A 15,342-nucleotide genomic window follows, 5' to 3' on the forward strand; every position below is an offset into this window, starting at 1 on the left:
TAGTTTTCGTTCATATGGGTTATGGGTGAAGGTTGTGTGTGTGTTAATTATTGTTAAAATGGGGGAAAAAATCTGTATCAGAATCTTTGAAATGGCAAATAATTGATATAAGTAAATGCGCCAAGTTTCACAGAACGATCGCCTTAGAGTTAGGTGTGAGTAAAACCTGTGTAACGAACACAATAAAAAAATTTACAGAGGAGGGTGTGGTGACGGATAAGCCACGCAGTGGCTGGCCTAGAGCACAACTGTGCGTGAAGACAGAGTCATCTGTAAAGCGGCTAAAATGAACCGTAAGTCGTCGCTACCTACAATTAAAAGGGAATTTGAAGATAGTACAAACATTAAAGTATCAACAATGACAATTTCTCGTTGACTGAGGGAAAAAGGACTGTATTCCTATGTTCCGTTAAAAAAACCACTGTTAAATAATACTCACAAGATGAACCGTAGAAACTGGTGCAAAGGGAAGAGAAACTGGTACATGGAAATTGGGGAAAAGTTCTATTCAGCGATGAATCAAGATTTGAGCTCTACAGTTCCCGAAAGATGAAAGTTCGGAGAACCGCCACAGAAAAGTTAAATCCTAACTGTCTTGTACCAGCTGTCCAGGCAGGAGGTGGTTCTGTCATGATCTGGGGTTGCATGTCATCAGAAGGTACTGGAATATTAAGATTCATTGATGGGACAATGGATTCGCAAAAATACATAGAAATTATGCAGGAGAATATGATTCCAACTGCCCAAAAGCTTCACGGTGGGTATTTCGTTTTCCAATAAGATAATGATCCATGTCACAAATCTGCAGCAACAATGGAATGGTTTGAAGAAAAAGGGATTTCACTGTTGGACTGGCCTGCTAGAAGTCCGGATTTAAACCCAATAGAAAATTTACAGAATGTCATAGGTCTTTGGGTTGCTGCTCGCAAGCCAAGGAGTATCCATGAACTTAGAGAGAAGATATCAGAGGTTTGGAACAAAATTACGCCTCAGGAGTGCAATAAATTGGTCCAGAGCATGCGTAAACATGTCCGAATGTGCTTCAAAAACAAGGGAGGGCCTGTTGATTACTAAATAGACGATACAGTAATACCTCAGTGACAATTAAAATTTAAATTTGTTCAAGTTGTAGCAAATGACATGAGAATTTTAATTCCCTTACCAATTTTATGTTAACTCCATATACTTTACTAATGTTCCCTCAAAATATGTATAAATATTATAACTAATCTTTTAAATGTATTAAATTATATTATTTGTATGGATTATAGGTAATATTTCAAGTGTGTGATTTAATTTTTAATTTTTTTTTACCAAATGATTTTTTAATTTCAACTCTTAATGCATGTAATGGGTAAAAGCCAAAATATTAATTGTTGATTGTATATTCAAATAGTTTAATTATATTTATATATACAATTTAAGCAATTATTGTATAAATAATAAAATTATTTTGTTTTCAGTAACAAAAAAAAAAAAAACAAAGTTAAAGGTGGTCTTAACCTTTTGTTAGGCACTGTATGTATGTCAAGAATGTTAATGTCAATTGATAGTTCCTCTATTCCCACACAGCACACAGTTTCTCAGAAACATTTCAGAAATATAACATTTACTTTCTGACACATTGAGATGTTTCTGGAACATAACAAGAAATGTATCTTAAACATTTTTGCTGTGTGGGGTAATATTTGAACACACACAGTAAGCAGTGTCTAATACATTTTTTGTAAACTAGACTTATTTTGCTCAATGTAAAGTTGAAGTACAAGGTAACACAATTGTATTACTTACGTAAGTGTCACTTTAAATACAAGCAAATAAATACTTACTAATAACTCTTCTTATGAATCAATTATTTACAGTAAATAAGAATTTGCCACAAGTATTATGTAATTTTTTTTAAAAATGAAAATGTATCTTAATTTTTAAAATATTTTGAAGAACATGTCTAAATTTTTCTGAAATAATGCCCCAGCTATTGCTTTTAAATTTGACACACAATTAAATTGGATTAAAAATATATATATCTAACTACAGGAAATTAAAAATTATAAAAATTAAATTTTAAAACATTTAATAAAAAACATAACATTCATTTGTTCAATTTCTAATGGTTGCACAAAATAATAGCGGAAAATCCTTCATCCATCTTGTTCACCAGAATACTTAAGCCCACCACTAAGAGAATACATGGTGCTGTACTGACTTGATCACTCAAAATGTCATCGCTAACAAGCAACGCTACGGACTGTGCTACGAGTGTTTCCTTTATAGAAATGATGCTAGTTCTTCTATGTCGTTCCGTAGTGAATTCTGCAATTGGCCAGTGAGCACATTCTCAGTTAGTGACGTTACTTTGGGAAACTAGCAGATTGGTGAAAGCAATGAAAGCTCACCAAAAATGCACCATATTAATGTTGTGTGTATTTTAAAATAATAAAAAAAAAAATGCTTTGCTTGTTGATTTCAAAACGAAAATTACAACAAAATTTACTTTATTTTCTGAAATGAAAATTCTTGTATTAAGATACTACTGTTGTTCTATTTTGTGTTATCTAACATGGTCATTTATGTGTAACAATAGTAAAGTGAGTAGATAAAATCAGTTATGTATAACAATAGTTAAGTGAGTAGAATGTGATCAGTTAGGTATAACAAAAATAAAAAGAGTAAAAATTATAATTTGGGTATAACAATAGTAAAAAAAGAGTAAAAAATAAAAATTTGGGTATAACAATAGCAAAAAAAGTAAAAAATGATAATATGCGTGTATCAATAGTGAAGTGAGTAGAACATAATGATTTAGGTTTTACCATAGTGAAGGAGTACAACATAATCATTAAGGATTTACAATAGTGAAGTAAGTATAACATGATCATGTAATCATGTCACTCTTCGTGCAATTTTTTTTAATGAAAACTAACTGTATCATTCTTACAAAGTAACTTTTAATAATATTATGTAAAATTTGCTAAGAACTTGTGTAATTCCTAATTTTAATTTTAAAATGTTTCCAACAAAAGTCAATCAATGCTTAAATATAAATTTTATGTTAAGGTGACTATCTAAACATGTTACTTGCGCATAAACATAATAAATGCAAAACTATTATCAGGTTATGTGGAGGAATATGGTAAAAAAAAACTATTTTTCTCAGACCGCAAGGTCCAAAAACAGTTGCCTATTTCGCCTTTACATTAATCCAGCTCTTGACTAGACACATCTAAATCTGATCTCAAATATATTTGAATATTTAAGTGCTGGTTGGTTTACTGAATCACATTTCCTGAGTTTAAAGTGCAAACAACTGTCAGACTGGAGGAATGTGAAACGCTGACTAAAATCACTTTTAAAAAATTTAATGGTTTTTATCAAAAACCATACATACTTTGGTTTTTCCTCATCATCCCCTATCTGCTCCCGTGAACAATTGAGATGATGCTAAACACACATTAAATCGAAATCATAAATAAATTCTAGAAACATTTCTAAATTACAATTTATGGTAGAACAGAGCTTCACATTATATATGTACAATTTTTTGAAGTGAAAACTTCTTTAGCCGCGTTGAGCGATTTTTGGTAGGGGCAAAACTTATGGGTTCATGTCACTGACATGCTAGTCATATATTACCAAAATCATTTTCTTACGTACATTTGACGTACAAATGAGGCCATAGTACACATTTAAAAACAAAGTTTTAAGTTTTCACTTCTGTCAACAGTCCCCATGACTGCCTTTTTTTTTTTTTTTTTTTTTTTTCGTAATACAAAGAATCAACTGTGTTCATAACATCTATTACGATTCTGAAACCGTAAGAGGTGGGGTGAAGCACCTTACCACATCACAAGTGATGAACCCCTGCCTTCAACTCCCCACCATTTGCAATTACAAGAAAAACAGGTGTTAATGCCGCCAGAGACGGTGAACTGTTCGGACTGTGTTAGTTGTATCTCTATTGGTTACACTGACCCAAAGTGTTTTTTGCCCTATGCTCAATACCAAACTGAATCGTACAGAAAAAAAAAACATAATTCGATTAGCACTCTATTTATTATAGCAGCAAGCAAAGACAATCACAGTTTTTACCGCGCAACAACTTCTAAAAGGCAATGTTACAAGTATATGACAGATTAAAATATTTGTTGAAGATAATACAACATGAAACTTTACAAAGTAAATACTGCTTTATTGCTGGTTGGCTTGGATTTGACAAAAAATTACATTCTGTAATCAAATAAATTAAGAAAGGACATATGCACGTTGCCCTCTGTAAGTTACGTATTTACAGCCTCGCCACAACTGCGAGAGCATTTATTTACACCTTTGATTTATAACCATAAAATAGCAAGCTAAGCTCTCATGCTTACAAAATAAAACATACTAGGCTAACCATGTCCCGTTATAAGCCTGAATAAACACTTATCATTAGAGACCTGAAATTGGCGGTGTTATTTTTGGCCAAAAGCGGTATTATTTTTGCCAAAAAGCGGTGTAAAAAAGCGGTGTTATTTTTTTATCTGTATAATTAAATTAAATAGTTTTAACTGTATAGGCTTAATATTTGTTACGTAATTAATTTTCTTTGGCATAGCTTATAATTATCCTAATTTAAACACACTCTTTACATTTGCTTAAACCAAAAATAAATAACAATGAAAACATTAAATTTCCAGTTGTACATAAAAATTGCTCACCACTGACTGTGAAACTTCCATACAGAAATTTTTTAGTCACTTGGTTGCTTAATGCATTGTTCAGTACATAACATAAGAAATTAAAGAACTGTTCATCATATGTAGAACCACAAAAACATTTCATTTCACTATTGAACACTATGTGTTAATAATTTCCTTGTAAAAATTTTACACACACATTAGCTTAACATAACTGTTGCATAAAATTCTTTAAAAAAAAAATATATATATATATATCAATCATCAAAGGAGAGCATTGTAAACACTTCAATATTCTCTTCTTTTAAGTTCTGCCGTCTATCTGAAACAACAATATTGTAGTGACTCAACAACCTCTCACTCTCAACATTATTTGTAGGCATCCATATTGATTTAAGCACAGCTGAAGCAAACTGTTGACAATCAGTTGTCAGTGCAGTGAGAATTTTCACTACATCAACAACTTCACCAGCTCTGCACAGTGACTCTGCTGCATCTTTTAGAGACTGGTACCCTTTAAAAAGGTCAACACTGTCTATCATCTTCAGGTCAGCAATGGATTTTAGTTGTGTAACTATGTTTTCAGTTTTGTTAAGCAGAATGTTCTTAGGGTTGAAAAGCTGGTTCAATGACCTGTAAACATGTGCACAAGGATCACTGTTCATGAGTGTCTGCAGTTTGTTCATGCACAGTGTTGTGGCTTTTTGGCAGTTGTGCTTCACATGTGCAATGTCAGTGGTGTTCAAATTTTTGAGGACACTACTGTTTTCGAACGTATTGGAAAATATACCCTTTGCTGCACAGTCCAAACCTTTTTGTATATTTTCCAGATCCCCATACAGAGTATGTGATGTAGGGTACTTAGACCCTTCAAGTTTCGTTAGCAGATCCATTATTTCAAAAGCATGCTGCTGTACAAAAATACACTGTGCTAAAATTACGGATACTTCTTTGTCTGAAAGCATGATCAGATACTTAATTCCTGCATTGTTAGTTTCCTGAAAGTCACTATTTCTGAAAAAGTTAATGATTTCCAAAAAATATTCAGCCAGGTAGAACACTGCACGAAACCATGAATTCCAACGAGTATTGACTGGCATTGGAAACAATTTATCTGGTTTCACAGTTTCTTCTCGCAAATATTGCAAATATTGGTGTTTCCTCTTGCGAGTGTTTAAAAAGGCAGACTTTACCTTCACTACGACATCGTTTACCTCAACAAGTTCACATGACAACACATTTCCTACTAGGGCAACTTTGTGGGCCCAGCACTGAATATGGAGTACGTGATCTCCATACAGAACTTGCAAGCTGTTGACACACTTTGTCATGTAGCAAGCTGAGTCTGTAACCAAACCTCTGATGTTCTTGTATGAAATTGCATACTTATTTACACATTCTGAAATAACTTGTGCACATGTGGTCGCATCCGCTTTTGCAAGAAAATTAACTGAAGCTACTACTACCTGGGGCCCTATTCTTGACGCTGCTAGAAGAATTCCGCTAGCGGAATTACTTGATTCCACCAGAGATTTGCTAAACCCTATTCTTGAACACTCGCTAGCGGAATTATGTATCGGAATTACGTCACAAACTACCGGAATTATTCCGCCACCTCGTGAGCTGGCGGAATCACAATTCCGGTAGCGACTTAAAAGTTGTTTGTTCTTTGAAACCATGATTTGTCCAAAATGGAGTCTCTGGTATGGTTCAGAAATTTTTTTAAATCGTTTGTATGTTTGGTTAGTTTAGGTTAGCTACATTTAAATCTCGTTTAATAATGCGTGTGTTTATATACTTATATTGTATTACTTCATTTAAAACCAGAAATATCTTATTAGTCTCATTATGTTATGTGATTATTCAGATAAAAATACGCCATGTGATGCTTTCAACCTTCAAAATTCGTGTGTGCGTGGCGAGAAAACTTTTGTAACAATTTAACTAATATTTAATGTTTTAAGTATTATTACATTTTTGTTTGTGTGATTTGCAATGGCAGGTATTTAAATATTACGTTACGAAAGTTATATTTACCATCTTCCATTAAGTACCTACTTAATATTGTACCTACTTAGCATAAAAAACATTGAAATTTTTGCTGTGTATAAATTTGTGGCTTATTTGACGTTTATTGTGTGTGATAAATACAATACCGGTAACGTAGTTTCCATATTACGTAATTCGTTTTTGACACCAAATATTGCAATCGTGTGTCATGTTTTGATGGAACAAAACTATAGTGGTAGTTAGATTATGCACATGTATTCGTTAAAAGTACATCCATCCCGGAATTGAAAAGTACTCTAAAAGGAGTCCATTTATATATGAATTTCCCACAGTTATAAGTGATTGTGAAAATAAAGGTTATCCTATTTACCCTTCCCTATTTTGCAAACAGAGCCAACATTCCTACCACGCAAATAATATGATTGAAAACAACACACACTGATGAAAACCCACACAAGCATTATTAAATAAATGATGAAAGAAGATATAGTAGAAAGATAATGTTGATAAATTCATAAGATTTTCAAGAAGCCCCTACACCAAACAATTACAAACTTTGGTAAAAGTTCCGTTTTGCTTATCCAGATGTATCCAGATATACCTTTGATTCTAATGGCATAATCCTGTACACCTGATCCTGTGTTCTATGATGCTTATCTTTTTTATCAGTTGGAATAACTTCAGATTTCGCGCTGTCGCGCGAAATGCGTCGGCGCTACGCGCCTGCCCACTGCTAAAAAAATAAGCATCATGTACCACAGGATCAGGTGTACAGGATCACAGGTTAACTTGGATACGCAATACGGAACTTTTACCCATTTACCCCCGCACCATGAGATAATTGCTAGATGATGTTCATAAAATTTTATAATTTTGTATTGACTTGCAGTTATAAAAATCTAATGTACACATTCACAATATTGTTTGCTGAATCAAGAAACACCGCATAAAATTTATTTTCACCTCAAATTTTACACTAACATAAAAAGTTGCGGCAAAGTAAGCAGAAACAAACTAAGAAACGATTCCTTTTAAGTGATAAGAATTTTAAATTCTATCAAGTAAGCAGAAACAATAAACTAAAAAACGAGTAATTTTAAGGGATAAGAATTGTAAATTTTAATAAAATTCTTGCCACAAACTATCAGCACGCTTTTTTGGTAAATTCAGGATTAAATTTTCCTCTGGACAAAGAATCATTTTTTTTCCATGAATGATAGCAAAATTTCCCGTTGTTCGGCCGTAACTATACAGCTCATTTCAATTTGATAAGTAGATCTTCAACCTACACCCCTACCCTAACGAGGATATTTGCAAAGAGTAAACAAAATAAAACATTCAGTATTCATCCCAACGACCTTAGGTCGTTGATTCATCCACTTCCACGGGAAATTTACCTTTCCTCATTGTGATTGGCCTTCTACCAGTGACGTCAACAGTTAAAGCAACGTTGCCTCACTTCCGTAAAGACTTTTCGTTGACCCGACAATGTTGATTCCGGTAGCCACTACAGCAATTTCAAGAATTGGTTTTTTACTCTCTACCGGAATGAAACTCGTGGATTAATCCGGTAGCGGAATTATTCCGGTAGCGTCAAGAATCGGCCCCCTGAGGTTCGCCTACTGGTTCTTGGAGCACTAGAAATAGTACCACAAAAACACATCTTCCCTGACTATCTGTAGTCTCATCCGAATAGATAAAAATTAGTTTATCTTTAACAATTTCCATCACGTTTTCAAAGTGGTATTCAGCAAGTTTAGGAACATACTTTTCCCTCAGTGTTTTGACACAAGGCATGTCTCCAGAACCTGCCACAAATTCATTTAACCATGCCCTTATGTTAGGATCATCCAATTTTTGAAGAGGTATGTTAGCTTTAGCGAAGGCCTCTGTTGTCCTCAGTGCCAAATGTTCGACGTCTGCTTTTTTACGTTTAGCACTACCAAAGCACTCTGCAACAGAGCTCTGAATTTTTTTATCAGCACACCCATCATCATATTTTTTTCTTTTAGTTATGTGTTTTTCGCTCTTAGTGTGCTTTATCACGGTGTCTTTTCTCTCAAATGCGACTTTACAATTACAAAATTTGCACATTAACGTCGCCGTATCGGGTGCATATAGCCCGTCGCTTTTGAAATCGTCGGCACGTTGCCGCGCACTTGCAGCATTTTTCGGCATATTGTTACACAAACTCAAGTTATTTTATTTTAATGTTCCCATGCAGCAATAAAATATGATACATTAAACGAAAGAAGTGGCAATGTATGGTTGTACGGTGTTTATCTTATACTTCAGCTGGAATCGCGTTACAAACACATATCATTGATCCTTACGGCAGACGTGCGCATGACTGCCAGTGCCGGTTGTTTGTGAAATAAAAGCTGATTCTTCCCAGCATGCAATCTTTTGTGGCGTCACAAATCGTTTATTCCATAACTGCGTTGTGTGAGAACAAGATTTTAATTCGTTTATTTCGTAATTCTATTTCATGGCAAAATTAAATCACGAAGTCATTATTGTGCAATAGTTTTATTAATATAATCATAAAAAAAAATTCATGTACGGACCTGGATCGGGAAATACGGTCCAAATGACATTTTCGTACGGACATTTCTTGCTGAAGGGTTGGCCAAGCTGGTTCTGCTTGCTCACAACTTGCCGCCTCCTTCCAGTCATTACATCAACAGTATCGCTCATGTATGACGTGGAGTTGTGGTTGCGTACATTATGTTTATTTTGTGTTGTGGTCACATCTTAGCAGCAATATATTTCGTTCTTCCATACATACATGTAAAGTATGTGATTTTCGAAACGTAAACAGTGGCAGGCTACCGCTAAGGTTGGTTAGTTTTAGTTCTGACCATGGCGATGCCGGCGAACTCAAGATGAAACCAAGTTTGTTACCGTACATTTCTTAAAATTTCGTGTGTATACAGAAAACTAGACGAAATCGTATTATTTCGCGAAAATCAATGAAATTCGCGTTATTTTTCGCGTTATCGCGATCGCGAAAATTTCAGGTCTCTACTTATCATACATTTCTCTGTCATAATTTCAAAATGATTACGAACACTATTGCTGTACTAAAAGTACATCAATTGACTTAACATTTTAACTTTTAAGGAACAATTTAAAGAAAATTTCATTACACTGTGAAGGTTTGCACACGGCAGTGAGCGACTGCACCGTGTCGTGTAACTTGGAGTTCCGCACACGCATGCAAGCACGCATGCACGCGCAAAATAAACACATTTTATGTACATACTGCCACACAAATGAACAAGATTTATTAGACAACTATTAGCTAAACTGAGCATTTCATAAACAATTACTTAGCCATTTATGTTCGCAACTTCAAAATATTCAGCTTTAAACTCTTCTGTCTTTAGCTTGTTCCATCAAAGTACTACAGACAAATTTTTTGTATATTTATAACATCTTGAGTGAAAAAAATAAAACCTACAAATGAATTAAGATGTATATACTAGCTGGAATTCACTATATACAAGATTTCCTTGAACTTAACAATTTTTTTGACATTTTTTAATAATCACAAAGATGTGAACTTAAATTTTTTTATTTAATTATAAATTATTTACTTTTAGTTCAATACCCATTAATATAATGTTAATTTTTGGTATATATATATATAATTCATTATAAAAGCTTTTTTACCATTTTTATCTGCATTACTGGGAAGGCAATGTTTAAATTTGTTTCCTATGATGCTTGTTTATCATTTAGTAGATTTAGAACACAATTTAATTCATGTTTGATTTGGCCCATTTAAATATTTCTGATATTCAAGTGGTTTAAACTGTTATTTCTTGACTACATATCAAAGAATTGTACAAAATTATCCACAGCTGGCCTGCAGAATGGACAGGCACTATTAACTGCCTACAATATATCTACACATTGGTGGCAAACACCCAGATGTCCACATGGAAGAACAATGTGGGTGGCAGGTTACAATAAACAGACTTTGTGCAAACCCTCGCATTTGCTTGAGCTGGAACCTGCGGATTCTGTTTCCTCCGGTTCTGCTCCAGCTACAGTTCCGTCGCCTTTCACACGTCCAGGATGACCGTCCTGAAACTCAGGCCGTGGTGCTGGTTCATCGAGGTCTTCTGCTTCTTCACCATTGTCGTGGTTTCTGTTCTGGGGGTGGCCCAGAACCTCAAACAGTCTGTTCACGGTGTGTGACACATAGCGTAGGAATGTAATAAAACTGTATTCACCAGTTACTAATTTCCGGATGCCGTTCCGAACCATCATTGTGTTGAGGGTCGAACAAGGCGCCTATCTGAAACAGTTCTTACTCCTGCCGAGTATTTTCTATTTATTTTCAACAACAAGTCCACAAACTTCCACATGTTGGAGTGTACTAGCATGACACTGCGCAGACGGCAATGGAACCCTTCCAAGTCATTATCAGTTCGCCATGGATGGCTGAACGTGGTGAAGTTCTCTGCACCTACGCAGCACACCCAAAACCTTTCTACATAATCTACAAGAGCATTCAGCCTTAACGTGTTGCTCTGTTCAATACATATGTGAATGGCACGAAGTCCTTCGGCCATATCCGTTTCTGGAGTAAGTGTGTCATGGTGCAGGCCCGGCTGTGGTGGTAGGTGGGGAAAGGACATTCCATCTTCACTGCAGGGTTGAGGAGGCAGTCACCTGCCAATCCTTCACGTGGATGGGGTAGGCCCGGCTGTGGTGGTAGGTGGGGAAAGGACATTAACATCCTGACCCCCATCTTCACTGCCGGGTTAACGAGGCAATCACCTGCCAATCCTTGACGTGCATGGGGTAGGCCCGGCTGTGGTGGTAGGTGGGGAAAGGACATTAACATCCTGACCCCCATCTTCACTGCCGGGTTAACGAGGCAGTCACCTGCCAATCCTTGACGTGCATGGGGTAGGCCCGGCTGTGGTGGTAGGTGGGGAAAGGACATTAACATCCTGACCCCCATCTTCACTGCCGGGTTAACGAGGCAATCACCTGCCAATCCTTGACGTGCATGGGGTAGGCCCGGCTGTGGTGGTAGGTGGGGAAAGGTCATTAACATCCTGACCCCCATCTTCACTGCAGGGTTGCGGAGGCAGTCACCTGCCAATCCTTGACGTGCATGGGGTAGGCCCGGCTATGGTGGTAGGTGGGGAAAGGACATTAACATCCTGACCCCCATCTTCACTGCCGGGTTAACGAGGCAATCACCTGACAATCCTTGACGTGCATGGGGTAGGCCCGGCTGTGGTGGTAGGTGGGGAAAGGACATTAACATCCTGACCCCCATCTTCACTGCCGGGTTAACGAGGCAGTCACCTGCCAATCCTTGACGTGCATGGGGTAGGCCCGGCTGTGGTGGTAGGTGGGGAAAGGACATTAACATCCTGACCCCCATCTTCACTGCAGGGTTGCGGAGGCAGTCACCTGCCAATCCTTGACGTGCAACTTGTTCCCAAATGACCCTACCCTAAAATAAAAGTATTTTCTTATTCCATACACAGAGACAAACAAAGAGTGATTCACGAGTATTCAGTTAACACAACTATATATACATATTACATACATACACATGCATATAAACACACACATGCAAACTCAAAAATGCACACAGAGTGAGTTAGAATTTAACTGACAAACTTCAGCTGCTCATTCATCTCGAAAAAAGTAATCTTAAAACCTCTATACCACTTATTTTATAAAGTGCTTCCCAAAGCTGGTATACATCTTCGAAGTTGGAGCTAAATGACATTGTTATTAAAATTAATAGACAAAGTATTAAGGTAAAACACTGAGTGTCTAAATTAAGTTTTATTTTAATTTTAAAGCAGAACCATATTATTTTATTGAAATAATTGATGGTTAACACTCTTATTTTACACATATTCTAGAGGCATGTAACTACCCTCCAATTATTTCAAGGATATAATTTTGCTACAGCAAAAAAATCGCATTTGTTGTAGAATTTCATTCAATTAAACAAGTTTTGATGCTCAGTGTTCTATCCTAAATACTTTGTACATATATATTTGTGTATATGTGCGTATATATACACACATATATACAAACACAAACACACACACACACACACCCACACGTGCGGTGAATGTGAATTTGACATACAAATTTCAGCTGCTTTTTCATTACGACAAAATAGGCTGAAAACCTCTATACTACTTATATTCTAAAGTGCATCTCAAAGCTGGTATACGTCTTTGAAGTGAAAAACAAATTTTATTGGAAACAATGTACAAAGTACTTAAGATAGAACACTAAGCATCAATACCTGTTTATTTAATGAAATTCTACAAACAATATATATACACACAGACACACACCCATATATTTATATATATATATATATATATAGGTGTGTGTCTGTGTGTGTATATATATATATATCTTGTATATATATATAGTGTGTGTGTGTATATATATATATCTTGTGTGTGTGCGTGTATATATATATATATAAAACATACTTTCTAGTATATTGTTTGATATCAAGATAACTTAGATGTACGTGGTATTTTGTTTATAACAATATAATTTCTGTATATAGCAGACAATTTTTTAACTGAATTAAATATTGTATCGTGTATAGACATTACAAATAAAGAAACAACTTCGTTATTTTGTTACCAATAATTTTTTTTACCCAGCTTTGACTTTTATGTGTACAATATTGAGTAATGTGAACATTAAACAGTGATTGCAAGGTTTTAAGATAAAATGGGTAGGTGTGATGTTCTGTACTGCTATAAAAGGTGCTAAAAGAAACATCAGAGTCTTCGTACCCACAAAGTTACTCTTGATTTTCACTTAAATAATTAACAAACGTTAAAAATATGTTTGCCTCATTTTGTAGTGGTATTATTCTATATATAATATTTAAGTTGTTGATTACACAAGTGTTTTGTGCGAATGAACAATACTTACTAAAAAAAGCATATAAACACAAGAATATGTAATTAGTTTTCAAATCATCCTCACAAACACACATCAACAAGTATACCCATATATGTACGTACATACATACATAACCTTCCTACAGACACATATGTGTATGCAATCATTCAATGATTGTTTTTGATCTAAGTAATGGTGAAAACGACTGAAATTTATACTACCGATCTCTGAAGAACAATAGAGAAATCTGCTATTTTTTTCAGGCCATCTAAAAAATGCATGAAGTTAAAAAAGATGGTGATATGGCAATGAATTGATTTAATGCTACTGTTATCATAGGGTGTGTTTACTTCTAACAAAAGATCCAGATCCTACTAGGAATCAAGATGGCCTTGATATTTTAACCAAAACACTGCCTTGGCCCTTTGTGAATGCTTCTGTGTTTGCATATTTGTATTTGTGTAAACTGATGTAAATGAGAAAGCACACAAGTAACCTTCATGTGAAGAATGCAATGTGGGATCAACAAAGCGCTTGCTGAAAAATATTTTATGCATGGATATGTACACAAAAGTTGCTTGCAATGCAGCTTACTTGGCAGAAGTGAAACCAGCAACCGAATAGTCTCACTCCAGGATATGCAGCTCGTATCGCTCGGTGTAGCGCCACTTCGAAGTCGCACATTACCAGCAGAATCTCCCACCGTTCTGCTTCTTCTTTGAAATGTGCAAGGATAGCACAAAGGCTGCCTCTGTGCGTGAGCACATAAGTGCGAAAAGCATGGGAAAGGCCTGCACAGTAAAACACATAAACCACATATGTTAAGTAATGTTAACTTTGCAAAGAGAGCCATTAGTGGTTTAAGGGTCCTATTAACATAGGCATGAATGTATGTAGATAACACATATAAAGAATATATAGCATTTATATATATTAACGAAACAAAAGAATAAGGTTTACATTTCCAAAATGATTAACATCCCATTCACACACTGCCTCGTAATGCAGCGACACAGGATTCCAAGTTGTATGTTTGGTTTTGCAATAAAAGCAGTTTCCAGAACTATTTTTTTATTAATGTAAAAAAAAACACAGCTTGTTTTCCATCTGATATTTGCTTTCACGCACTGAATGTAAGTAACAAAACATTTTTAATGTTACCTCATTGAATGTCATACTTGCTATTAATTGTATTTCTAACATGTATTTGTACCTCAGCATGAACCATTAAACCTAAAATTATACTTCTATGCAATAAACAAGAAAGACTTGTGCATAGATATTAAAATATTCCCTAAAAAAATAAAGATCACGACCACAAAGTCGTTAGCACTCAACTAGACAGGACAGTAATCTGATATAGACATAATAAAATATGCTGTATTTATTCCACTTCACAGACAATTATAATTTATTTAAAAATGATTTTAAACATGGCTGCCGCTAGGCTTAACATTTTCATTGTGGTCTTTGTAGAAACATGCACTGAGTATAAAATTTAAGAACAAAGTTATTAAAGATATACAGAAAAAGGTTGGTTAATGAATAAACTATATAGTATAAAAATAATATATTTATTAGTGATATCTTTACAAAATTAAAATATTAATAAAATGTATAACTAGCAAAACCTAAAATAACTATTTGGTAAGGTTCCTTTAACAGCAGTCTTTAGCTTTACGCAAAGTATTAATTCATCAGTAACAGTTGGTTCAAAAGTTGGAGATATCATTTA

The 15,342-nt window shown here is 35.1% G+C and overlaps 1 protein-coding gene across 2 annotated transcripts in view; it reads right to left on the minus strand.

Annotated features, from left to right (window-relative positions):
- LOC134529127 (carotenoid isomerooxygenase) overlaps positions 1 to 15,342 on the minus strand; it is a 226,858-nt gene that overhangs the window by 168,958 nt on the left and 42,558 nt on the right. Inside the window, exons 1-2 of one of the 2 annotated variants that reach the window (XM_063362892.1) lie at positions 14,202 to 14,289; positions 4,035 to 12,168 (exon numbers count right to left, since the gene is read on the minus strand). In XM_063362892.1, coding sequence (XP_063218962.1) covers positions 4,934 to 6,355 — 1,422 coding nt within the window. In that variant the 5' untranslated portion in view covers positions 6,356 to 12,168; positions 14,202 to 14,289 and the 3' untranslated portion in view covers positions 4,035 to 4,933. Of the gene's footprint in view, positions 1 to 4,034; positions 12,169 to 14,201; positions 14,399 to 15,342 lie in introns of those variants that run through there. The other variant, XM_063362888.1, reaches the window with a different exon arrangement.

The sequence above is a fragment of the Bacillus rossius genome, chromosome 2, assembly GCF_032445375.1.
Source record: "Bacillus rossius redtenbacheri isolate Brsri chromosome 2, Brsri_v3, whole genome shotgun sequence".
Lineage (NCBI taxonomy): Eukaryota > Metazoa > Arthropoda > Insecta > Phasmatodea > Bacillidae > Bacillus > Bacillus rossius.